Source organism: Bacillus rossius, chromosome 16, assembly GCF_032445375.1.
Source record: "Bacillus rossius redtenbacheri isolate Brsri chromosome 16, Brsri_v3, whole genome shotgun sequence".
Classification (NCBI taxonomy): Eukaryota; Metazoa; Arthropoda; class Insecta; order Phasmatodea; family Bacillidae; genus Bacillus; species Bacillus rossius.
This window is the reverse complement of record NC_086343.1, coordinates 36,355,558-36,383,503: the sequence shown is the minus strand read 5'-3', so window position 1 is coordinate 36,383,503 and position 27,946 is coordinate 36,355,558. Positions and strand designations below refer to the sequence as shown.

Here is a 27,946-nt window from a genome sequence, read left to right as displayed (position 1 = left end):
TTGGAAAAATTACAAAAATAGGGACAGTATATTTATAAAATCGGAGATCATAACCTAAAAGGGGTAAAGGATATTTTCAAAGCTTTTCCGCTTTTATCGGAGCCCTATCAAATAGTTTGAAATATCGGGTTGATCCATGCTGATATCTGCGAGCTATGATAGCAAGCCAAGTTTACGATTCAAGGAGTGAATTCTAGCAGCGGGCACAGAGATTAAATGTGTTATTCGCATTCACAAATGTTCTTAATTAAAAAGCAAGAATTTTTAATATATCAGTATTTTAAGAAGGCTATGCATTATATTAAACAACTACTAGCTGCAATACCCGGCGTTGCCCGGGCTGAACACAGGGTGTAGTTAGTAATTGTCTTCTTAATTTGAATGTCAAGTGTGAAAATTAATTTATATCACTTTCAGATCCCGACAGACGATGGTCTGCCAGTTTATAGTTATTTACCTGGTCTGTATGTAATTTCGACTTTATAAAGCAATATAGAAAAAAGCTGAAATATAAGAGATTACTAACATTGGAAAGATTCCATTATCTAGCTTATGCTCGGCCTGCATTGCAATGCCTCATTCAGTTTTGTTTTGTAATATGTTTGAAGTAGGTCCACATATACAACTCATCTGTCCATCTCTCTATATATATTTATCTCTATATACATCTATATTCATCTATGTATCTCTCTATCTCTATTTATCTCTTTATATTGTAACACCCCTCGTGCCTCAAAATAGAATTATTTGGAATTAATTAAAAGAGCCTTGGAAACAAGCTGAAAAAAAAATACGTTAAATGAAATGAAATGATTTACCAGAGGCGACACGAGGTGGGAACAAACACAATTTAGGAACTTCCTGTAACAAGCAAAGGGGAAGTTGGGGGATCGTTATAATCAATAAAATAAAAACTACACGATTAACTTGATCTATAGTTTCCCTGTTTTATTTGCCCTGATGAATATCATGTTTCAATTATTTTAACATACATACAAAAGATTTAACAATTTTCCAAGATTAACAAAAGGAACACGAAATTGGGGCTGGCCAGCGCTTACTTAAACTAATTTACATTCTTAGTTTGAAATATAAACATTTGCATTATGAGTGGATGGATCCCATGATTAAATTGATATTAGTTCTATTCGTTTTACATTTTCTTGAGAAAAACACTGGTCGCTGGTGGGTTGGTCATCCGGCTGAGATAGTACGTCGCTAGGTAAAGGGGAAATGTTGAAATTACATTACCAACCGGGGTCTTCAAGCAATCACGTCGGGTAGTAGAAGCGTTTCTTCGAATGTGACCCTCGGAACAGAAAAGGGGGGGGGGGGGTGGTCACGAGATGAGACCAATCAATCTCTCCCCGTCATCGAACCCTGTCTGCAACAGTCCAAATCAAAGCTGATTAGAACTGGTATACAGGCAGTCTATGGGGCAGAAAATGCCCGCAAAAAAAATTTAAAGGGAAAAAGGAGGGTTCGCGAATCATCACTCACCAAAACAGGGGAGTTGCCCAGCACGCTGTAGTCGTGGAGTCAGCCAGGCTCGGGAGCTCGCGAATTGCGCGGCAGGACGCGGATGATTTCTTCATAATAATAAATTTCAAAAAAAATTAAAAGCTAAAAAAAATAACTATTACATTGCAGACGGACTAAACTACTTGAAAAGATTTTAGGGATAGCATCCCTCAATTAGGCGACTACATAGTCGGTTGTGGCCGGATGGAAGTTTTGCAAAGTCTCGTCGACACGCCGATAATCAAACGATCCGTCTGCAGTCGCGGCGCGAAGTGTCCCGCGGAGAAACACAACTCGTAATTAAAAAGTGCCCACCGGCTCTAACAGGTGGAAGGGGGGTGTCTGGCCCGCCGAAAAATACCGAACTTGCCCGAACGCGGGCGAAAAAAAACTCTAGCAGGAGTCTTGAAGTTGGCCACACTGGGCGACCGTAGAGAACTCTATCGGAGGAGGCTGAGTTAAAAAGAATCGACTCGCGCCTGGCGTCCATATAACTCAAGGGAGAGCGGTGCTGCTCTCTGGTGCCTTAGAGGGTAGGCAAGTGGAGAAGTTCGCGACTTAGTCGCTAGGTAGTGTTTGCTGTCAGTTCTGGCTCACTGTTTTTGCGCGGCAGACCTAGAGAATGGTCACCGGTCCCCAGGGGGTTACGACCGGTCATTGGTCTTACTTGGAACTGAGAGAGGGGGGGGGGGGGTGGGGGTAAAATGCAACGTTGGTGGGAAACTACGCCCCGTCCTGGCTACCGAGGGGCGAATATAACACTACGACTTGATGAAAAGGGCGAATCTCAGCTCGTCTCTGCGAACTGGTCGCCTGCAAGCTACAGCCTTGCCATGCAGTTAGGATCACGAAGGGAAATGATATTACAGGCTTGAAGCGTGACTGAAGGCGGGGGAAATGGTAAGCGGTCTGCCAGTCAGTGATTAGGCCAGCAGAATATCCAATACGCCGATGGGAAAGGGGCTCCAGAGCACTGAGACAAAGTTTAACTCAGAGGAGTACACCGGACTAACAAATTAAAATTACACTATAGTAGAGCAAATAAAATTTCCACACAAAAATTTAAAATCATAATAAAAATTTAAAATATATTGTGTCGAATTTACAAATTAACGGCACATACTTCCCCCCTGAAAGACGGAGTCAGGGTGGCCCACTTGAGCCACCAAAAACCTGGGTTCCAGAAACTTACCCTGTACCAGGATCTACTGTAGTAAACTACTTACATATAAAAAAAAATATCTTGATCAAATCGAAGGTATATTATAATTAATTAATTAACACTAAACGATGAATGAAGTAATGAGGAAAGTTGATCTCAGATGTTGGGAATGGTGTCACGTGACAAAACTCTAAAGATGGGCACTGTGAGGCGGGCCGAAAAGCACTGAGGCCGAAACAAGGGAAATGCGTCCTTGAGCACTCAGTGATATATGGGGATTGGAACCCCTGTATATGGGTATGGTAACCCGTAACTTACAAAATATATTTGGGAATAGAACCCTTGTACAATTGTCTTTTCATAAAAAGCCGAAGGCATTGGGACTTTGCCCTGCACAATCAGGCCATGGAGAAGACGATCAAATTTGCTGCTTCCCCGAAGGTAAAACAGATCCTCAGTCCCAGAGTGACACAGGGCCTAAGGGTAAGATTCCCTTGGCAGGTTTTGAAATTATTGGGGTTGGAACCCTAAAAGATCAACAATCCGTATGAATGAATGAATTTTAAAAAAAATTAAATATTCGACAAATTTAGAAATTTTAGCGCATACAACTCTGATGTTCAATATAACTAACTAATATTTATTATTTAAAATTTTTCTGCAAACAAAACAATAAATTAACGACTCTTCGCACTCAAATTTAAATTATTTAAAGAAAGGTAAAATGCAATAAACCAACAATTATCAATCAAAAGGGTTATAAATTATAATGGAGCGGTTAGATCTTCCATGACTGCTGATAGGTTTCACACTGCCTGAGAGGGGGTTTGAACATAGGCCGTCCAAAGGTGAGTGCTGGGGATCTAACCCAGTAACACTCTATGGTCATAGGATTTTTCTCCTAGAGGACCGAGTCTCGACTCGTTGGCTCGTAGGACCCTTCTTTTGCGCTGCTCGTTGGCTAGCTTGACCTAGCTCCTATTTTAGAAAAACACATAAAAGAAACCAGTTTGCCGTCTGGAAGTCACGTAGCTCTTACTTAAATAAACCATATCATCGATAGCGATGTAAAAGAAATACAGCTTTAGGGGTAGAATGCAAAGGAAACAAAAAAAAAATGGCTAGATGTGACAGCTTCTGTGCTCAGAATCTATGTACGTCGCTGTACATCACATTTACATGCAAGGGAAAATAAAGAAAGAAACATGTACAAGTATTAACGCAAAATCAATACAAAAACACTACAAAAATTATTCTTGCTTAATTTACGAATTATGATTATTAAGAAAAATTGAACTTAATCAAAAATTAAATAGATAAAATCGTCGGACAAAATTCATGAAGATTAAAAAAGAACTGTCAGAGAAGTATTACTAAGTTAAAAAAAATAAAACAATTTACAGCAAGCAGCTTGTTCAAGACTGAACTTACATATGGAAAAATTAAAAATTAAAGTATCTTAAATTACATAGAGTGGGCTAGCCTCGAGACAGGATGCTTAAACGTACCCAAATTAATTTAGTGGACCTCTCGTTGGAGGTTGAAAGTATTTCACCACTCTCGGTGATTACTATAAACATTACAATGAGGCTAGTCACTTTGTAGGTACTTAATTTCGGGAAATACGTATTTTAATATGCTTGATTATATTATTATTATTTTATCACTATATTATGTTTTCAAGTATTATTACTTTAATAAAGTAAGACGTGAAATTCTTATGAGGCAAATGTCTTTCAGTATAGTTTGAAATCATTATTATGATGGGGGGGAGCCCTTGATATGTAAATTAAAATCTATATTTAAATATTTTGTGCGTGTTTATTAGTAATGGCATTAGTAGCCTAAAAAAGGTACTCTTAACTTATAGTTAATATTCATATGTAAACTTAATAATTAAATTTAAACACATTTAGCTGACTACTGCGGGACAACAGTGGAAAACTATAAACTTATTTGACTCTCAGTCATAAAGTAACTACGGCGGGCGGAGATAAACAGAGCCCGGCGTCACGACAAAGACGTCAGCTGTGGTCACCCCTCGAAGATAAGCGGGCGGCAGAGGCCGCTCGAAGAAGGAAAGGGGGGGGGAGGAAATCAAACATGACAGCTCCCATGTGGCTGTCGGGAAAAGGATGTGAGCGGAACAGTTGCTCACGTAAAAATTTGCTATGGTCCAGGATTAATTGGACAAACACAAAAAAATATACGTCGCGGACATTTGTCTTGCGCTACTGGGACAGTAAGGTTCCAGGTGAGATTACAGTTGGACACCCCTACGAAGGTCGTACAGGGCGGTGAACTGAACTCGACGCCACGGACGTGCGCCGTGAGAGATAAGCAGCCTGTAGAGACCGGGGAGGGGTGTCTACGACCTTGTCAACAGCACGTTCGGGGGCGCGCGGTTGGGGGGGGGACAGCTGGCTGGCTGAAAGACGTCTCGCGCGCTACGCGCTAACTAAGTCCGCACGGGAATTTAAAACTCAATATAAATTTTAAAAATTTAACTCATTATAACTAGGGGGTGTACCAGCGATCAGTTTACAATATCATTACAAAATTGCTATTATCCAAAATTAATTTAAAAAAAATTTTTTTGTACTTTTATTTTTAGTTTAGGTATGCTTATATTATTCAGGTATGCCTAGAGATCAAGGAAACCACGCTCTGCTACCAAGTTGTAACACCCCTCGTACCTCAAAATAGAATTATTTGGAATTAATTAAAAGAGCCTTGGAAACAAGCTGAAAAAAAAATACGTTAAATGAAATGAAATGATTTACCAGAGGCGACACGAGGTGGGAACAAACACAATTTAGGAACTTCCTGTAACAAGCAAAGGGGAAGTTGGGGGATCGTTATAATCAATAAAATAAAAACTACACGATTAACTTGATCTATAGTTTCCCTGTTTTATTTGCCCTGATGAATATCATGTTTCAATTATTTTAACATACATACAAAAGATTTAACAATTTTCCAAGATTAACAAAAGGAACACGAAATTGGGGCTGGCCAGCGCTTACTTAAACTAATTTACATTCTTAGTTTGAAATATAAACATTTGCATTATGAGTGGATGGATCCCATGATTAAATTGATAATTAGTTCTATTCGTTTTACATTTTCTTGAGAAAAACACTGGTCGCTGGTGGGTTGGTCATCCGGCTGAGATAGTACGTCGCTAGGTAAAGGGGAAATGTTGAAATTACATTACCAACCGGGGTCTTCAAGCAATCACGTCGGGTAGTAGAAGCGTTTCTTCGAATGTGACCCACGTAACAGAAAAGGGGGGGGGGTGGTCACGAGATGAGACCAATCAATCTCTCCCCGTCATCGAACCCTGTCTGCAACAGTCCAAATCAAAGCTGATTAGAACTGGTATACAGGCAGTCTATGGGGCAGAAAATGCCCGAAAAAAAAATTTAAAGGGAAAAAGGAGGGTTCGCGAATCATCACTCACCAAAACAGGGGAGTTGCCCAGCACGCTGTAGTCGTGGAGTCAGCCAGGCTCGGGAGCTCGCGAATTGCGCGGCAGGACGCGGATGATTTCTTCATAATAATAAATTTCAAAAAAAATTAAAAGCTAAAAAAAATAACTATTACATTGCAGACGGACTAAACTACTTGAAAAGATTTTAGGGATAGCATCCCTCAATTAGGCGACTACATAGTCGGTTGCGGCCGGATGGAAGTTTTGCAAAGTCTCGTCGACTCGCCGATAATCAAACGATCCGTCTGCAGTCGCGGCGCGAAGTGTCCCGCGGAGAAACACAACTCGTAATTAAAAAGTGCCCACCGGCTCTAACAGGTGGAAGGGGGGTGTCTGGCCCGCCGAAAAATACCGAACTTGCCCGAACGCGGGCGAAAAAAAACTCTAGCAGGAGTCTTGAAGTTGGCCACACTGGGCGACCGTAGAGAACTCTATCGGAGGAGGCTGAGTTAAAAAGAATCGACTCGCGCCTGGCGTCCATATAACTCAAGGGAGAGCGGTGCTGCTCTCTGGTGCCTTAGAGGGTAGGCAAGCGGAGAAGTTCGCGACTTAGTCGCTAGGTAGTGTTTGCTGTCAGTTCTGGCTCACTCGTTTTTGCGCGGCAGACCTAGAGAACGGTCACCGGTCCCCAGTGGGTTACGACCGGTCATTGGTCTTACTTTGAACTGAGAGTGGGAGGGGGGGGGGGGTGGGGGTAAATTGCAACGTTGGTGGGAAACTACGCCCCGTCCTGGCTACCGAGGGGCGAATATAACACTACGACTTGATGAAAAGGGCGAATCTCAGCTCGTCTCTGCGAACTGGTCGCCTGCAAGCTACAGCCTTGCCATGCAGTTAGGATCACGAAGGGAAATGATATTACAGGCTTGAGGCGTGACTGAAGGCGGGGGAAATGGTAAGCGGTCTGCCAGTCAGTGATTAGGCCAGCAGAATATCCGATACACCGATGGGAAAGGAGCTCCAGAGCACTGAGACAAAGTTTAACTCAGAGGAGTACACCGGACTAACAAATTAAAATTACACTATAGTAGGGCAAATAAAATTTCTACACAAAAATTTAAAATCATAATAAAAATTTAAAATATATTGTGTCGAATTTACAAATTAACGGCACATACTTCCCCCCTGAAAGACGGAGTCAGGGTGGCCCACTTGAGCCACCAAAAACCTGGGTTCCAGAAACTTACCCTGTACCAGGATCTACCGTAGTAAACTACTTACAATGGCTAACAATTCTTACGTGTCTAAATAACGGCTAAAACTTACAGATAATTTATTGAATTAGGGGCGCTTCTATAAACTAGACAACTTAACGTAACACTTCTTAACCTAAATTTCTTATAAACTAGTACCATGGATTTTTATTTTACTTATGATTATTACCTAGGTTTTTTGTTATATCAACACGTTGGTTGAGTATGGCATGCCGTAGTAGGAAAGCTGTTCCTTGTATAAAGAAACACAGTGAAGAGTGCCCTCATTTTAGGTTGGGGTGTACTTTCTTCAACTGAGAAATGTGCGCGCGCGCGCGATATTCGCCGGAACTGGAGTCGGCTAACGCGACCGTGACTGGCGTGAGGTATCGCTGGATCTGCCAGGGGCCATTCGAACGATATGAAAGTTTGGCTGACCTCTTGTCGATCGCCTTGCTGAGTGTGTGTGCTCTGCTACCAAGTTGTAACACCCCTCGTGCCTCAAAATAGAATTATTTGGAATTAATTAAAAGAGCCTTGGAAACAAGCTGAAAAAAAAATACGTTAAATGAAATGAAATGATTTACCAGAGGCGACACGAGGTGGGAACTAACACAATTTATGAACTTCCTGTAACAAGCAAAGGGGAAGTTGGGGGATCGTTATAATCACTAAAATAAAAACTACACGATTAACTTGATCTATAGTTTCCCTGTTTTATTTGCCCTGATTCATTATCATGTTTCCATTAATTTAACATACACACTAAAGGTTTTAACAATTTTCAAAGATTAACAAAAGGAAAACGAAAATAGGCCGGCCTGTGCTTACTGAGAACAATTTACATTCGTAGTTTGACATATAAAGATTTGCATTATGACTTTCACACCCAAAGTTGGATGGATTAGATTATTACATTGATAATTAGTTCTATTAGTTTTACATTTTCTTGAGAAAAACACTGGTCGCTGGTGGGTTGGTCATCCGGTTGAGATAGTTCGTAGCTAGGTAAGGGGGAAATGTTGAATTTACATTACCACCCGTGGTCTTCAAACGATCACGGCGGGTGGTAGAAAGTTTCTTCTAATGTTTCTTCCCACGGAACAGGGAAGGGGGGAGGCCACGAGATGAGAGTATCAATCTCTCCCGGTCATCGAACCCTGTCAAAACAGGGGAGTTGCCCAGCACGCTGTAGTCGTGGAGTCAGCCAGGCTCGGGAGCTCGCGAATTGCGCGGCAGGACGCGGATGATTTCTTCATAATAATAAATTTCAAAAAAAAATTAAAAGCTAAAAAAAATAACTATTACATTGCAGATGGACTAAATTACTTGAAAAGATTTTAGGGATAGCATCCCTCAATTAGGCGACTACATAGTCGGTTGCGGCCAGATGGAAGTTTTGCAAAGTCTCGTCGACTCGCCGATAATCAAACGATCCGTCTGCAGTCGCGGCGCGAAGTGTCCCGCGGAGAAATGCGTCTCGTAATTAAAAGTAAAACTTGAATCAAAAGTGGAGGGGAGGACTGGGAGTCCGGACCGAAAGGTCCCGAAGTTCCCCGAGTGAGGGCCATAAAAAAACTCTGATTGAAGTCTCGAAGCTGGTAGCATTGCGTCGACCTTAGCGCTACCTGTTGGGGGCTGTCTGAAATAAAAAATAATCGACTCGCCCACGGCGTCCATATAACTCAAGGCAAAGCAGGTGCTGCTCCCTGGCGCCCTAGCGGGCAGGCAAGCGGAGAAGTTCGCGAATTGGCCGCTAGGAAGCGCTTGTGATCAGTTTTGGCGCACTCGTTTTGCGAAGAGACCTTGGAAACGGTCACCGGTGTCCAGGGGGTTACGACCGGTCATTGGTCTTACTTGGAACTGAGAAGAGGGGGAGGTGGGGTAAAATGCAACGCTGATGGGAAACTACGCCCCGTCGTGGCTACAGAGGGGCGAATATAACACTACGACGTGATGAAAAGAGCGAATCTCAGCTCCTCTCTGCGAACTGGTCGCCTGCAAGCTACAGCCTTGCCATGCAGTTAGGATCACGAAGGGAAATGATATTACAGGCTTGAGGCGTGACTGAAGGCGGGGGAAATGGTAAGCGGTCTGCCAGTCAGTGATTAGGCCAGCAGAATATCCAATACGCCGATGGGAAAGGGGCTCCAGAGCACTGAGACAAAGTTTAACTCAGAGGAGTACACCGGACTAACAAATTAAAATTACACTATAGTAGAGCAAATAAAATTTCCACACAAAAATTTAAAATCATAATAAAAATTTAAAATATATTGTGTCGAATTTACAAATTAACGGCACATACTTCCCCCCTGAAAGACGGAGTCAGGGTGGCCCACTTGAGCCACCAAAAACCTGGGTTCCAGAAACTTACCCTGTACCAGGATCTACTGTAGTAAACTACTTACATATAAAAAAAATATCTTGATCAAATCGAAGGTATATTATAATTAATTAATTAACACTAAACGATGAATGAAGTAATGAGGAAAGTTGATCTCAGATGTTGGGAATGGTGTCACGTGACAAAACTCTAAAGATGGGCACTGTGAGGCGGGCCGAAAAGCACTGAGGCCGAAACAAGGGAAATGCGTCCTTGAGCACTCAGTGATATATGGGGATTGGAACCCCTGTATATGGGTATGGTAACCCGTAACTTACAAAATATATTTGGGAATAGAACCCTTGTACAATTTTCTTTTCATAAAAAGCAGAAGGCATTGGGACTTTGCCCTGCACAATCAGGCCATGGAGAAGACGATCAAATTTGCTGCTTCCCCGAAGGTAAAACAGATCCTCAGTCCCAGAGTGACACAGGGCCTAAGGGTAAGATTCCCTTGGCAGGTTTTGAAATTATTGGGGTTGGAACCCTAAAAGATCAACAATCCGTATGAATGAATGAATTTAAAAAAAAATTAAATATTCGACAAATTTAGAAATTTTAGCGCATACAACTCTGATGTTCAATATAACTAACTAATATTTATTATTTAAAATTTTTCTGCAAACAAAACAATAAATTAACGACTCTTCGCACTCAAATTTAAATTATTTAAAGAAAGGTAAAATGCAATAAACCAACAATTATCAATCAAAAGGGTTATAAATTATAATGGAGCGGTTAGATCTTCCATGACTGCTGATAGGTTTCACACTGCCTGAGAGGGGGTTTGAACATAGGCCGTCCAAAGGTGAGTGCTGGGGATCTAACCCAGTAACACTCTATGGTCATAGGATTTTTCTCCTAGAGGACCGAGTCTCGACTCGTTGGCTCGTAGGACCCTTCTTTTGCGCTGCTCGTTGGCTAGCTTGACCTAGCTCCTATTTTAGAAAAACACATAAAAGAAACCAGTTTGCCGTCTGGAAGTCACGTAGCGCTTACTTAAATAAACCATATCATCGATAGCGATGTAAAAGAAATACAGCTTTAGGGGTAGAATGCAAAGGAAACAAAAAAAAAATGGCTAGATGTGACAGCTTCTGTGCTCAGAATCTATGTACGTCGCTGTACATCACATTTACATGCAAGGGAAAATAAAGAAAGAAACATGTACAAGTATTAACGCAAAATCAATACAAAAACACTACAAACATTATTCTTGCTTAATTTACGAATTATGATTATTAAGAAAAATTGAACTTAATCAAAAATTAAATAGATAAAATCGTCGGACAAAATTCATGAAGATTAAAAAAGAACTGTCAGAGAAGTATTACTAAGTTAAAAAAAAATAAAACAATTTACGGCAAGCAGCTTGTTCAAGACTGAACTTACATATGGAAAAATTAAAAATTAAAGTATCTTAAATTACATAGAGTGGGCTAGCCTCGAGACAGGATGCTTAAACGTACCCAAATTAATTTAGTGGACCTCTCGTTGGAGGTTGAAAGTATTTCACCACTCTCGGTGATTACTATAAACATTACAATGAGGCTAGTCACTTTGTAGGTACTTAATTTCGGGAAATACGTATTTTAATATGCTTGATTATATTATTATTATTTTATCACTATATTATGTTTTCAAGTATTATTACTTTAATAAAGTAAGACGTGAAATTCTTATGAGGCAAATGTCTTTCAGTATAGTTTGAAATCATTATTATGATGGGGGGGAGCCCTTGATATGTAAATTAAAATCTATATTTAAATATTATGTGCGTGTTTATTAGTAATGGCATTAGTAGCCTAAAAAAGGTACTCTTAACTTATAGTTATTTGTTCATATGTAAACTTAATAATAAAATTTAAACACATTTAGCTGACTACTGCGGGACAACAGTGGAAAACTATAAACTTATTTGACTCTCAGTCATAAAGTAACTACGGCGGGCGGAGATAAACAGAGCCCGGCGTCACGACAAAGATGTCAGCTGTGGTCTCCCCTCGAAGATAAGCGGGCGGCAGAGGCCGCTCGAAGAAGGAAAGGGGGGGGGGAGGAAATCAAACATGACAGCTCCCATGTGGCTGTCGGGAAAAGGATGTGAGCGGAACAGTTGCTCACGTAAAAATTTGCTATGGTCCAGGATTAATTGGACAAACACAAAAAAATATACGTCGTGGACATTCGTCTTGCGCTACTGGGACAGTAAGGTTCCAGGTGAGATTACAGTTGGACACCCCTACGAAGGTCGTACAGGGCGGTGAACTGAACTCGACGCCACGGACGTGCGCCGTGAGAGATAAGCAGCCTGTAGAGACCGGGGAGGGGTGTCTACGACCTTGTCAACAGCACGTTCGGGGGCGCGCGGTGGGGGGGGGGGACAGCTGGCTGGCTGAAAGACGTCTCGCGCGCTACGCGCTAACTAAGTCCGCACGGGAATTTAAAACTCAATATAAATTTTAAAAATTTAACTCATTATAACTAGGGGGTGTACCAGCGATCAGTTTACAATATCATTACAAAATTGCTATTATCCAAAATTAATTTAAAAAAATTTTTTTTGTACTTTTATTTTTAGTTTAGGTATGCTTATATTATTCAGGTATGCCTAGAGATCAAGGAAACCACGCTCTGCTACCAAGTTGTAACACCCCTCGTACCTCAAAATAGAATTATTTGGAATTAATTAAAAGAGCCTTGGAAACAAGCTGAAAAAAAAAAATACGTTAAATGAAATGAAATGATTTACCAGAGGCGACACGAGGTGGGAACAAACACAATTTAGGAACTTCCTGTAACAAGCAAAGGGGAAGTTGGGGGATCGTTATAATCAATAAAATAAAAACTACACGATTAACTTGATCTATAGTTTCCCTGTTTTATTTGCCCTGATGAATATCATGTTTCAATTATTTTAACATACATACAAAAGATTTAACAATTTTCCAAGATTAACAAAAGGAACACGAAATTGGGGCTGGCCAGCGCTTACTTAAACTAATTTACATTCTTAGTTTGAAATATAAACATTTGCATTATGAGTGGATGGATCCCATGATTAAATTGAAAATTAGTTCTATTCGTTTTACATTTTCTTGAGAAAAACACTGGTCGCTGGTGGGTTGGTCATCCGGCTGAGATAGTACGTCGCTAGGTAAAGGGGAAATGTTGAAATTACATTACCAACCGGGGTCTTCAAGCAATCACGTCGGGTAGTAGAAGCGTTTCTTCGAATGTGACCCACGTAACAGAAAAGGGGGGGGGGGGGTGGTCACGAGATGAGACCAATCAATCTCTCCCCGTCATCGAACCCTGTCTGCAACAGTCCAAATCAAAGCTGATTTGAACTGGTATACAGGCAGTCTATGGGGCAGAAAATGCCCGAAAAAAAAATTTAAAGGGAAAAAGGAGGGTTCGCGAATCATCACTCACCAAAACAGGGGAGTTGCCCAGCACGCTGTAGTCGTGGAGTCAGCCAGGCTCGGGAGCTCGCGAATTGCGCGGCAGGACGCGGATGATTTCTTCATAATAATAAATTTCAAAAAAAATTAAAAGCTAAAAAAAATAACTATTACATTGCAGACGGACTAAACTACTTGAAAAGATTTTAGGGATAGCATCCCTCAATTAGGCGACTACATAGTCGGTTGCGGCCGGATGGAAGTTTTGCAAAGTCTCGTCGACTAGCCGATAATCAAACGATCCGTCTGCAGCCGCGGCGCGAAGTGTCCCGCGGAGAAACGCGTCTCGTAATTAAAAAGTGCCCACCGGCTCTAACAGGTGGAAGGGGGGTGTCTGGCCCGCCGAAAAATACCGAACTTGCCCGAATGCGGGCGAAAAAAAACTCTAGCAGGAGTCTTGAAGTTGGCCACACTGGGCGACCGTAGAGAACTCTATCGGAGGAGGCTGAGTTAAAAAGAATCGACTCGCGCCTGGCGTCCATATAACTCAAGGGAGAGCGGTGCTGCTCTCTGGTGCCTTAGAGGGTAGGCAAGCGGAGAAGTTCGTGACTTAGTCGCTAGGTAGTGTTTGCTGTCAGTTCTGGCGCACTCGTTTTTGCGCGGCAGACCTAGAGAACGGTCACCGGTCCCCAGGGGGTTACGACCGGTCATTGGTCTTACTTGGATTGAGGGGGGGGGGAAATGCAACGTTGGTGGGAAACTACGCCCCGTCGTGGCTACCGAGGGGCGAATATAACACTACGACGTGATGAAAAGGGCGAATCTCAGCTCGTCTCCGCGAACTGGTCGCCTGCAAGCTACAGCCTTGCCATGCAGTTAGGATCACGAAGGGAAATTATATTACAGGCTTGAGGCGTGACTGAAGGCGGGGGAAATGGTAAGCGGTCTGCCAGTCAGTGATTAGGCCAGCAGAATATCCGATACGCCGATGGGAAAGGGGCTCCAGAGCACTGAGACAAAGTTTAACTCAGAGGAGTACACCGGACTAACAAATTAAAATTACACTATAGTAGGGCAAATAAAATTTCTACACAAAAATTTAAAATCATAATAAAAATTTAAAATATATTGTGTCGAATTTACAAATTAACGGCACAATATCTACATATATAGGCTACTTCCCACTATCTCTGTATCTTCTATATATAAGTCTCTATATAGCTCTATACATCTATAGGTATATCTCTTTATCTAACCCATTTCATTCTCTATACCTTGCTCTATCTCAACTTATCTCTCCGTCTCTATCTAAATATATATATCACTCTATATCTATCTCTCTTTTATTTTTAAATAAACTGTGTCATACGGACGCACTGATACAACAAAAACAGACGAAGTGCCGCTGTATAAAATTAAATAAACACATTTTTGACACGATTCGTGCTCCAAATATTGAAAAATATTTACAACGTCTCAGTAACCTTCATGGGCATGCGCATAACAAATCACAAAAATTTAATCACAATCGGTTGAATGGTTTAGGAACGCATACGGCACAAACAAACGAAAATTAAAGACATGAAAAACGCATCAAACAATGGTGCGTTTAAAATTCAATGCAACTCTATCTATTGACGAAGTTAAGAACAAAACTAAGTATTATTAGCGCCTTTATTTTGCTAGCCGCTGCGAGCTCCACTAAGCGAACTGGTCTCACCAAGGAGAAAAATATTAATTTTCCAGACCTTACTATGTGTATGATCGTGTGTCAGACAGAGAAATGACACTCACTCACTATTTGTATATCTATGACCTATGATTTTTTCTGTTATAAAATGAAATTATCACTTTTTCACTCCCTTAGAGATGGAATTTCATATTAATATGGGGTCTATGTGTTAATCCAGGTTATAAGCTAGATGTAGGCCAAATTTCCTTCAAATACATTTAGTAGTTTTTACGTGAAAGAGTAACAAACATCCATCCATACTTACAAACTTTCGCGTTTATAATATTAGTAGGATTTGTAATAAGGGGAAAGCAGGGACAATGTTATTTGTTAAGGGACTATGGCTTGTCTGGCTTGCCAATCGTGAGCAAATGGCCATATGCAGGCGGGTCCGCAACTCGTTGACTATGATCAGGACCTCATCGGCCATTTTGGATGACTTCACAGTCGCCATCTTGGAATCTTCAACTTTTGAAAATCTGTAATTATTGAGCTAGAAATTCGGAAAAAAAATACTAAAAATCATGTAAAAATTTGCTTAGTAAAAATAACTACTGATTCGATTGATTTTGGTCCTTGGTTCGATTCTTGCTTGATGCACAAATTGTAATTACATGTAAAAACCTATTCATTAAAGAATAGTGAAAAAATTCTAAAAACGTCTTAAATTCCTCATCTACCAACTGTCAGTAAGCTATCGATGCCATCCTTTGGCCACCATCTTGGAAAATTCATAATTATTTCGCTAAAAATTCCGGAAAAATTAAAAAATTCGTCAATAAAATCGCACGATAAAATAATGATGAACTAAGTCAATTTCAGTACTTGGTTAAATCCTTAAAAAAATAAAAATTTAAATAAATTCACAAAAAAAAAACAAAATGGTCGAGTGATAAAAAAAACAAAATTAAAAATAAAAACTTTAACAATAATTTCTTCGAGATAAAATACACTTATTACAATTTCTCCCGTTTCTCGATTTCTACTATCTTCTTAGAATCCGCAGGAACTTTTGCATGCCGTGACATGTATTTTCATGGCAGATCTACATGATAGTCTATAAACCAAGCACATCCAGTCGATAGCCAGCCCCATACAGTTTAAATCCAAATTTAAAAAAAATTAAAAAAATTAAAATTAAAAAAAATATCACAAAAACAGCTTTTGCCAATTTGTGAACGTCTCGTTTGTTCAGCATGATTAGAGTTCTATTACAAGCCAGAAGATGTTTATGAGATTTTTAAAAAAATTTATTTATTTATTTATGATTCACTAATAGTGATTGAAAAAAAATCTGTTTTAGTTTTCTTTGTGTGCTGACTGTTCCTCCCAATATTTTTCTTGTTTTCTCAGAGTGCTTCTGATTATTCCTGTCAGTATTTTGTTAGTATTCTCTTAGTTCTTCTGGTTATTCCTAGCGAGACTTCTGTTGGTTTTTAACCGTGTAATCCTGGTTATTCCTGGTGAGACCTCTGCCACTTATCTCCGAGTGCTTCAAAGAGAGAACCTTTTCACCATTCTTTAATGAATAAGTTTCTACATGTAATTACAATTTTTGCATCAAGCATGGATCTAACCAATTACCAAAATCAATCGAATCAATAGTTATTTTTATTAAGCTTATTTTTCTATGATATTTTTTGTATTTTTCCCCCCGAATTTCTAGCTCAATAATTACAGATTTTCAAAAGTTGCAGATACCAAGATGGCGACTGTGAAGTCATACAAAATGGCCGACGAGGTCCTGATCATAGTCAAAGAGTGGTGGACCCGCCTGAATATGGCTATTTCCTCACCAACAAAGCCGCCAAGCCTATTCCCATACGAATTTTCCCTGCTTTCCCCTTTTCCATCTACTTAAAGACTTATGCTTTAAATTTCGGGTCCGAGTTTTGTTTTATAGGTTTATTTGCAAATATGAACAACATGAGAACAGGTGCTTGTTCGATGTTACATGATTACACAACACACTGACGAGTACTGAATGACTTGCTCATATATTTTTAACCACCTCTTAAAATTACAAAATATTCAGAGAATTTTATAGCTAATTTAAAACAATCATGTTTCTGCTAATTTATATTTCAACAACCAAATCCCGTCAGAACGCTGATAGTGGCATATAATATGCCCGACTATTATTAGAGAAAAATGAATTATCATGGTTTTATTTCTTCATATTATGTCATGACGATAAATCTCTCTTGATAGCTACTGTCCTGACAATACTGCAAGAATTTCAACCATGTTTAAATTTGAACGTCAGAGCCGTGTGGTAAGTGATTGGACTTAGAACATATTTATGGCTGAAAATAAATTATTTGTTGTATATCATAATAAAACTATTTTAAATTATAAAAAAAATATTCTAAAATTAATAACTATATTGAATATAAAAAAATTTGTTTACAAAAAATTTGTCATTCTATCTAATAAAACTTCAAAGTTTTACAAAAACATTTTATAGTAGAAATTATATTTTAAGTACAATAAAATTAAATATATTTAAATATTTTTCATTTCAAAATTTAAATATTTCTAATGAGATTTGACTTTTATTAAAAAAAAATGAACATTCTTTCTGAAACGTATAGCTACTGATTGACAGCATAAAGTTATCCGGGCGAACAGCTGGTCCTCGACGCAGCCCCTGGGCTAGAGCGCGCGCTTGTGTTGGCAGCCCTGGACCGAGTGCTCGCCGAGCTCAAGTCCGAGTCGGAGTCGCGGGGCGGCTCGGAGGCCTCGGGCAGCTCGGCGGCGGCTCGGGGACAGCTCGAGACCGACGACCCGGGTACGAGCAGTGCTGCCAACACCTCCTGTCTCCAGGGCCGTCGAGGGACACCAGATCTGCCGGACCCTCTCACAAATATTTGATTAACCAATTTCCAAAAAAATAAAATTGGTTGTCTGTAAAGTCGGTTTACGGACGATAGTTTAACGTGACAACGTCATAACAAAATATTTATGAAATGATTGCATACTTTTATGGATAAAAGTGAATCATTTTTATTTTAATAATAAATAAATAAATACTTGAAATTATAGTAGTAATCAGATTTTTAAAAAGCAAGAATAATTAACATTTATTGCCGAAATTGTTGTAATAAGCGGCGCAAGCGTCCAATGAGCGTAACGGATCAATGTGCGTAACGGGACTCTTTTCGTGCGTGCAGCCGGCGTTCATCGATTTATTAGACGTTGTCACGTCAAAAACTACAAAAAAATCTTAAGACTAAAATATTACTCTGGCCATAACTGTGACCATGATCTACGAACATCTCGTTTCTGTTAATTTTACTTATGATTTAGATAAACTATATATTTGAAATTTTGTCCAATCTTCAATCCCCTGCACAGATAACCTTGAACTTCACTTCGGAACACGATTGTAGGGGTACCGTGAATTGCTATGCAGCGATAGGTAGGTACAATGCACGTTATGTGGAGTTGGTTTGTACACATTGCACTTTTTATACGTCTTGCTTTTCATCTCGACGAAGTTCTGGGTAAGGTCCCTGTCATACTATTATCCCAAAATTACAGGAAAAATAAAAAAAATATATTATTTTATAACATGATTATAATATAACCAATGATTGTAAGCGATACAATGACAAATCTTTAACTATAAGTAAGAGTAGTATGTTTTGGTATGTCCGGGAACAGGCTCCAGGCGAAAGGTGCTGGTGCCGGGGTCAATGACCGATTGCTCTGACGTCACGGCGGCCATTTTGGCTGAGCATAACGGAACACAGCGTAACGGGACAAGTAGTACCGTGACTTTTACCTTGACCCCGGCGACCATCTTGGATCCGCCATCTTGGATGGATACGCCATATTGAAATCGAACGCCCCACTCATTATGATGAAATTTTCGTCTCTGATGCCATATTGATTTTTTTCTGTTCTGCTGGAGGCTCCATCTTGGATACCTTCGAATTTGTTTCTGCTGTTTGTTCCTAGATAGCGCCAGCATCGCTCTTGATTTTTTCTGTTCCACTGGAGGCTGCCATCTTGGAAACCGCGAACTTTGTTTCTGCTGTTTGTTCCTAGAGAGCGCCAGCATCGCTCTTGATTTTTTTCTGTTCCACTGGAGGCCACCATCTTGGATGCCGTCGACTTTGTTTCTGTTGTTTCTTCATAGAGAGCACAGGCGTCGCTCTGTCTCATCACATAAGGTCGGTGTTCCATTGCCTACCATAGCTATTATGGTCCTTATCGGCATATTAAATGTAAATTTTCATACAAAATACATCGGAAGTGCCGTGATTCGAACCATCGGAGCTCTGATCTCTAGTTTGGAAAACATACGCCTTTAACCGCTCTGCCATCGAGACATTTACCAGACTGAAAATTAAATACGGTATATATAAAAATACAGTAACATGTATATTCGGACTTGTAATTTTTTTTTAATTTAAAGTTATAATATCATCACCTGTTCGAGACAGAACCACTATCTTGTATTTAGACGTAACTGTTGCAATTATCGTTACGGCCGCCATCTTGAAAATCCGTAATTTTTATGTTAGAAAAACGGGAAATTTTAAATAATCATTAAAAAAATTAATCAACCGAATTAAATAATAAAAATCCTTAAAATCACCGTTGCACTTTACGTGACGTCAGCCGTCTTGAAAATCCATAATTTTAATGCTATAGATTCGAGAAAAAACCTAAATTCATCAAAAAAATCATTTATTAGAATAAGGATTGATTAGTTTGATACCCGTCCTTGGTTAGAAACTGCTAAGAGCAAAAAACAACAGATCCTTCCTCCACAGAAGCCACCTACAGACTGATCTACCACCACCAATACCAAGGTACATATATCATCAGCTGGTGTGACGACATGTCCGCCATCTTGTCTTCATCTGCTGGAGACCACCGTCTTTTTTTAGTCCGCTAGAGTGTGCCAATACCATGTTAGTATAATTTTCTGGTCACCATACCGTTGTGTTCGACTGATGACATTGAACTTTGACCTTGACCTTGAACATTGACCTTGAAATTGAAATTTTGCCTAAACATTACAACTTTGACCTTGACATTGAACTTAGATCTTGACCTTGAACTTTGACCTTGAAATTGAAATTTGACCTTGACCTTAAACTTTGAACTTGACCTTGAACTTTACCTTGACCTTGAACTTTGACATTGACCTTGAAATTTGACCTTGACCTTGAAATTCGACTTGACCTTGAAGTTCGACCTTGACCTTGATTTTTGACCTTGACCTAGAAATTTGATCTTGACCTAGAAATTTGACATTGACCTTGACGACCATCATGGATCCGAAATTTTATGTTCAGTACATGCTACCAGGAGCTACCGCCTGCTAGTGCTTACTGCCACCATCTTGTTTTTGTCTGCTGGAGGACACCATCTTGTGTGTGTAATCGTCTTACAATCATGCTAATTCTATTATAACCCGCTAGAGTGCAGTAATCATTTATTATTACTGAGGTGCTCGCCATCTTGAAATTTGGGAGCCATCTTGAAATCATGTAATTATTTAGCTAGAAATGCGGGAAAAATTCCAAAATTCACCGAAAAAAATCAAATATTATTTTTTTTAATTTATTAGATCAGTTCCTGTCCTTTGTTCGATTCTTGACCAGTGACAGTTGTAACTAAAATTAAATAAATTTTAGATTCTGTTTTCCATTACCTTTCGCGGAGATTATTAATCATTCACTCTACGAAAAACTAATCAAGTCAATATTGTGACGTGCTTCCGTCAGACGTCCCTCGTACACCTATACACATAACAATAAATAACCTATAACATTGGGGGGTGGTACTGTAGCTCGTTGGTAGGCATGGTACTCAAGACCAAGTCTTCTCCCTATACAGGAAGTGTAGGATATAATTTATGTACTGAAAAGAAACATGATTAGTTCATTCAAGCACAGATTTTATTTATTAAGATAAATACTAGAAACACGATAAACAAACTCTGAAAAAAAAGTTTAACACATGAATTAATAACAAATAAGTTAACAAATAGATTCACGAATGAATAAATACATTAAATACACATTAAAGTGAAGTCAGCCGGCAAACAATTATCGCTACAACAACATGGCCGTCGCCGCAGCTCCGCTGAGGAACAGTACACTTCCCAGTTAACACTACATACATGCTTATAACCAGACGTCGATTTTTCCCAAAACCAAATAATAAATAATAGGGATGGAATAATACTACACTATTTCTTAAAAGGTTAAGACGAAGATCGTCCAAGAAATGGTCGTGGCGAACGAGCCATGGCCAACCACTTACCCTCTGACTTGAGGCGAAGAAAAGTTGTTTCAAACCGACGTGGACCCGGCTTCCAGAGAGGTCCCCAGGCAAAAAGCCTCGGCCCCTCCCTGGAAGGAGGTTTTAAATACAAAACTGGGCCACTCCGGAAAAAAAAAAAAAACACGAACACCGGGAAAACTTAGCCACAGGAAAAAAATGGCTGTCCCTCCCTCCCGCAAGGAAAAAAAAAAACAAACGAAGACGACAGTTCCTTCTGCGCAGGCGCGAGCGAGCTCTCCCTCCCCCTCTTTCGCTGTTCGATTATTTCTGTCTACGTTTCCAAAGTCGGACGCCAGATGGCAACACTAATCAGGACAGAGTCCTCGAAACGAGTACACAAAAGCCTTGCGTGGCAGAACAAACAAAATCGACGTTACACAGCGGGTTTTTCTGGAACGGCGAGTTGCAACCTCTCAGCGGGCCCTGGCCAGCGACCCGCGAGAATTAGCTAACCACGCAGCCTCGCAAAAGCCCGCGGTGCCTGTAAACTAATGTCGCAGCAACCTATATTCCAATACCCGCGTGTCGAAATCAACCGGCCGAGCCTGGAAACGTGCACGTACACCAACACGTAAACCTGACGAGAAACAAAAGTAAAATAAATTTAAGAAAAAAAGAATACTGAAATTTCCAGACCGCGACATTACCCTGGTCTACAAGGGCTTGTGCCCCACAAGCCATAAAAATTCCTAACAATGAATAAAACCAAGGGGCAAAAAAAATTTATAAGTTCAAAGCCTACTCGAACAAGACAGCGCACGAAGGTTAGGTTTTACTACAACAATTAAATTCAAAGTCTAAACTGAAAAAGTTAAACCAATACAGGATACAATTTTAGTAAATAGCCCAGGAAACATTTATTTCCTGTAAGAATCGATGGTGACTGGCACATTGTAAAAATACTCGTACGACATACAACTAGGAGAGGCATGAACCGTGGACAGATCAGCCCTAGTTGAAGCTGGAGAGAAGAGTCCTTGAAGTGTGATCTGCAGCTCACACCCAGGATCCAGCCTTCAGAGCAGTTCTGCCCTCAGCCTGCCTTCCTCGCAGCATGTCATCGGGGATGTCTCCCCAGTGAAACTGAACAAACATTTCAACACCAGTTTCAAAATCTCACCAAAGAACATACACTACACTGTCAAGCCTATTTAAACAAGTTAATTAGGGGGGAGGGTGTATTTTTATTGTCATATCAAAACATTATGTTAGTACAAGGTTGATAACAAACAAAAGTTAATTATTATATTAAGTAAAACTGTGAAGTGACCCTATTGAATAATTAGCAAACAATGTTGTCAAATATTTTACAAAAAGATCCACCCTACATTTAATCTTTATCAGTTCCATAAACAGCATAACTAACCAAGGATGAGTCCAGGGGCATGTTATTCTCCAACAACAACAACAAAGATGATCATAAATATGTCAATAAAATGAAACAAACACAGCTAAATTAAAATGGGAGCTTGGCCTTCAAGAGAAAAGGAATGGACTATACAAGTCAGGAAAACAAAGGATAAACATCAGGAAAGGAACCTGAAATGTCCATAGGATTAGATGAAGTCCAAGATCTTCATAACACACCTCTGCAGCTACTAGCTACAGAACAGAAAAAAAAAATAGCATTGTCACTGGTTGGCCGAGAGTAACTATTTTCTTCATTCGGCACAAGTCGACGAAAGCGAGCCCCATGCTGATCCGTTTCTTCATTCTTTTAAGACAGAAAGTTCACATACATACAGCAACCGATTTGGGAAGGGGCTTCCACAGTATAACTCCTCATGAGTTATAAGCAGCCCACCACACAACAGGGGAGGAAACAGTAGTCCATCTCCCACACAAGTTCAATGGCTGCACAACACATGGTCCTCAGTCAGGAGGACATACATGGCGAAGGAAAGTTCTTCACATAACTTACGTAACGTAATCGTTGAAGTCTCTGGATGTGGTACATCGATGCACTGTCTCTTCTTCATGAAAGAAAAAGAAAACGTAAACACTTGTTGCTAACCACTCTGCCTCACTTGAGTCTGTGGAAAATGAATTACACTGTCTTCAGAGGCACGAGTGTACACCGGTTTGGACAGGGGAGGGGATAGACCAGGAACAAGGTATCCCTACCCAGGTTAAATCAAAGTCGAGCGTAAACAAATAATTAAAAAAAAAATTAACCCTAGATTAATAATTGCTTGGACCCCTAGATTCATCCTCGATTGTTGTCTCTTTTTTTTTATTCTTTAAACAAAAAGTAAAACCTCTGAACTGAACAGTTAATTAAAAAAACATTATAAATCCTAACCACAAAAGTGTTTAACAACTATGTGCCCTTAATGGGGAAAACAAATCAAACATAAACATCAGTTCTGTAAAATTAATCACACAGGGTGAGGTAAACATGAAATTCCTCACCTGACTCACTAACCAACTTAGATTTTAATCGACAATTCTCAGAAAATTTCTCACGTAAGTTAAAGGTTTCACTTGTAGTTGCAACATCAGTCTGTACAGTAGATGAGATTTCCTCAGTTTTCCGTAATTTCCACTTGAGTGACAACCATTTCCATAGCAGAAAAAGAATCATACACATTATGACACCAAGTATAAATACAGTTATGCTTATCTCCATTGTTAACATGACATTTTCACTAAAAGCTGATACGCGGGGGAAGGTACCAATCCCCACTAGATAAGGGTTTCTTTCAACAATTAGTAATAAAGTACCACCAATCACAAATAAAGAAATACTTTGTAAATGTTTTAACAAAAAGCTTACAACTTCCACCGGGTCTCGCAGCTGTAATTCTTCGGGCCTCGCAAAGGAACGTGAAACGACCAAATTCAAGTGAGGAATAACAGAAGGCCAATCCTCGTCTAAACAATCTTCTAATGAAGGAAAAACTGTGTGTGAAGATGCTGTTAAAGGTAAAATCTTTAATTTTTTTAATTTTGACCAAGCAGCTGGAATCACATGAATCATTTGGAATTTAGCTTTAGAAAGAAAATCACACGGATAAAGTTCATTAATTTTAAGCTCATCATTCATGTACAAGCGACAATCGCAAGGGACCTCAATGTCCACAGCGCCAGGTCGATCCGCCGCAGCTAAAAACAAGGTTTGGTTCTTATTCACTAAACATTGTACTTCTAGTTTACCAACAGGGTTAGTTAGAAAATACCGTTCAGGACCAGCCTGCGTAATCATGAGGTGGGTTCCCGAATGGCATCTGTAAGCACACAGTTCACCAAGTTTCTCTGCAGTCACTCCCTGAAATAAAGCTTTAGGACATAGAGAACTTCCCATGGCATCACCTCAAAATCTGGGAACAAAACATAAACTGTCTTCGAAGGGACGACAATCCAACAAATTTCTACCCTGAATGGTCACCAGTTGCTCATTATTTACTGCTAAAAAGTTGGGCTCGTGCTCTAAGTGGCAAGTGTTATTTTTCCAGCGGAAAGGTACCGCAACAAACTGAAATAGTTTCCAATTGGAATTAACATAAACAATAGGTATCTTAAGTTTGACATACAAGTTCTCCTGATAAATGTGACAGCGACAAATAGGCAAATGAAAATACTTTTGTACTTGTGCAACATTAATAGTTAAACGATTTTAAACAAAGATGGGTATACGTTAACTATTTGAAAAGTCTTAAAAAAAAATTATTAAACATACCCATAGGCAAAAACCTCAATACCAAAACTAAATAATTTTACCAATAATCTCATCAATCAAAATTTAAATTATTCTGACGGTCTGACCTCTGGCACCTGGTTCACAAATGACTTCAACCCAAAATCGATGACTATCAACATGTTTCTAAGTTTTTCAAAACAACAAAAGCCAATAGATGCCTAACATCCACCTCCTGTGGACACACCTTGTGGGACTCTAACCCAACAACATCAACAACAAAAAAAAAAAAAAAGTTCCCAGCGGGAGGATTGGTTCGACCAATCATCCCTGTGGTGCCAATTCCTGGCCCACCACTTCTACACCTCCGTGCCTCTTACATTGGTAGCCACTGCTACTTCAAAAGAGCACAACATTCCCCAGGCTCATTCCTCATTTACTAAGGGTCGCCTACCCTGCGAACCCAGTCACAACCAGGGCCTCCAAGCCCTCACGATACAGCCCATTCCTCCAGGGTCTGTATTACATTACTCTCTAGCTTCCTACACTGGCATCATCAACAAATAAATTTTGTTAACACAGTAACTACTCAATCGAACCAGGGCCATAGCCAAAATCAACACAAAAATTATGTCTGTTACTTTTAACCATTTTTTACTATTTAACTTGCTCTCTTAGAAAAATTAAACTCCTGAGTCAACAATCATAAAATTAGACTGCCCAAAAAAAATACTTTTCTTTATTCGCTTACAATCTGCCTGTTATTAATAAACCACGAAAGCTGAAATAAAAATTGCATTAAACATCCTAGACAAAAATTTAAAAAAAATTAATGAACATGATGAGAAAAATAAAAATACTTTCACCTTAACATCTGCTAGGCTGTAGGCAGCAATCAGCTGGTTGGTCTAGTCGGGTGAAAACAGCAACACCTCGAAACAACAGCTACTGGTGGTGCCATCAGATTCACTCTGATGTGCAGCCAGCAACACCATGCTCAGTCTTCTTAGTCATGAAGTCAGTCACAGGTCACCACTGAACTGAATACTGTAACACTACTTTCACAAAACCGATAAGAATCGAACACAAACAAAACAACTCATAAAAAAAATTTTTCTCTATATCACAAAGCTAAATACAAATTTTTGTGTAATTAAAATAAAATTGTAAATAAATAAAAATGCTTTATTACTTGTGTCAACAAATGTATAAGGGACACTGAATAAAAAAAAAACTTATTTAAATTTTACTTATGTTGAGAGAACAAATTAAAACCTTACATTACAAGTAGGATAAACAAAATAAATTCAAAAATACTCAATCATAACTGTCCCCACTCACTCTATTATTTAACTTTATTACTTAAAATACTTTACTCAAAAACCAATTTAAAAAAAATTAACTCACTTCCATTATCCATAACACAATAAACTTTCTCATACATTAATTCAATAAAATTTAATTTAATACGTAGGCAGGTACACTAACTCACTCTCCAACAATGATTCACATTTCCCTACTTCCTAACTTTAAGAACAATTCCTTAACTTAACCCAGGGAATTAACCTCCAGGACAACCAAAAATTTCGCTGTAGTGCCTATCTCCTATAGGCCCACTACACAACAGGGGACTCTAACCCCACCAATAAAATTAAATGAAGTGGTACCCTTATCCCATACGGGATAGCCACTTCCGGTACTACCATTGGGAACTCCTGCCCCAAACTACTAACATCTCAGGGTTCTCCCGACCCTTAACCAGTAGCCAGCCCATCTCCTATGGGTCTGCGCTACAGTCCCTACTCTCCCAGGGACACCTCAAATTGTCCCAGCTCAGCTCCACTGGCTGGACAATAACAACAACTCTCTCATCTCAAAAACAACACAATAATGCCTTACTGTTCCCCTGGAGTTCATTCCCTTAACATACACAAATAAACAAACCTCACACTTTTCTTAGAGCTAATCCCTTCTACTGTGTACCTCCTACAATTTTGAAATGCAGAGTTCAAAAAAAAATTTAATTATTATTAAAACAAAAATAATTATAATGACAAATAAATAAATACTTTAAAATTATTACTCTCAACATTACTAATAACACACAAAAACCAAATCATTAAAAAAAAATAACTGTGAAACTCTTATCTGTATCCTTGGAAGACCAGCCGGCCGGTAAACACCGGGCCGGAACGAGCTTTGCCGCGCCGTGCCGAGCCGTGTCGCGCCAGGCTGGCAACCGCTCAAGGTCAGCGCACAGCTGACTGTCGCGCTCCTCACCGCTCCACGACACATGACTTTCCACGTCCGCAACAAGCACTGTCTATAACATTACTTAACACAAGTTTTAACATCGTTCCTGAACCAAAACTCCACACAAACTCTTAGGTTCATAACCAAAATTTAATTATGATAATTTTCAAAATTAATTAAATAATCATTAAACCGGCATTAGAATTTACATAGTTAAAACTTAATAAAACTTGATAGATGACCTGATCAAAAAAAAAAAAGAAACTCATGACTGACTGACTAACTGACTGAGTGACTAACTTAACTAAACCAAAAACTTTTTATCCATAAAATTTAAACAAAACAACCGTAACGTTAAAACTAAAAATACGTGGAGCAGCAAAATGCAACACATTTGCTGCGTGCTTCCACACGACACTGCTTCCACTACTCTGGAATAAAACATGATTAAATTTGAAATAAAAAGAGAAGAGAAAAAAAAAATAAAGCACAAACAACCCTACAAGAGACTACCCGAAGCCTCACACCACTTGTGACGTGCTTCCGTCAGACGTCCCTCGTACACCTATACACATAACAATAAATAACCTATAACATTGGGGGGTGGTACTGTAGCTCGTTGGTAGGCATGGTACTCAAGACCAAGTCTTCTCCCTATACAGGAAGTGTAGGATATAATTTATGTACTGAAAAGAAACATGATTAGTTCATTCAAGCACAGATTTTATTTATTAAGATAAATATTAGAAACACGATAAACAAACTCTGAAAAAAAAGTTTAACACATGAATTAATAACAAATAAGTTAACAAATAGATTCACGAATGAATAAATACATTAAATACACGTTAAAGTGAAGTCA

The 27,946-nt window shown here is 39.4% G+C and overlaps 1 protein-coding gene across 2 annotated transcripts in view; it reads left to right on the top strand.

Annotated features, from left to right (window-relative positions):
- The window catches only part of LOC134539920 (uncharacterized), a 159,664-nt gene that overhangs the window by 101,720 nt on the left and 29,998 nt on the right, over positions 1-27,946 (top strand). For both annotated transcript variants that reach the window (XM_063382273.1, XM_063382271.1), the window contains one exon: positions 17,569-17,679. In XM_063382273.1, coding sequence (XP_063238343.1) covers positions 17,569-17,679 — 111 coding nt within the window. The remainder of the gene's footprint in view (positions 1-17,568; positions 17,680-27,946) is intronic.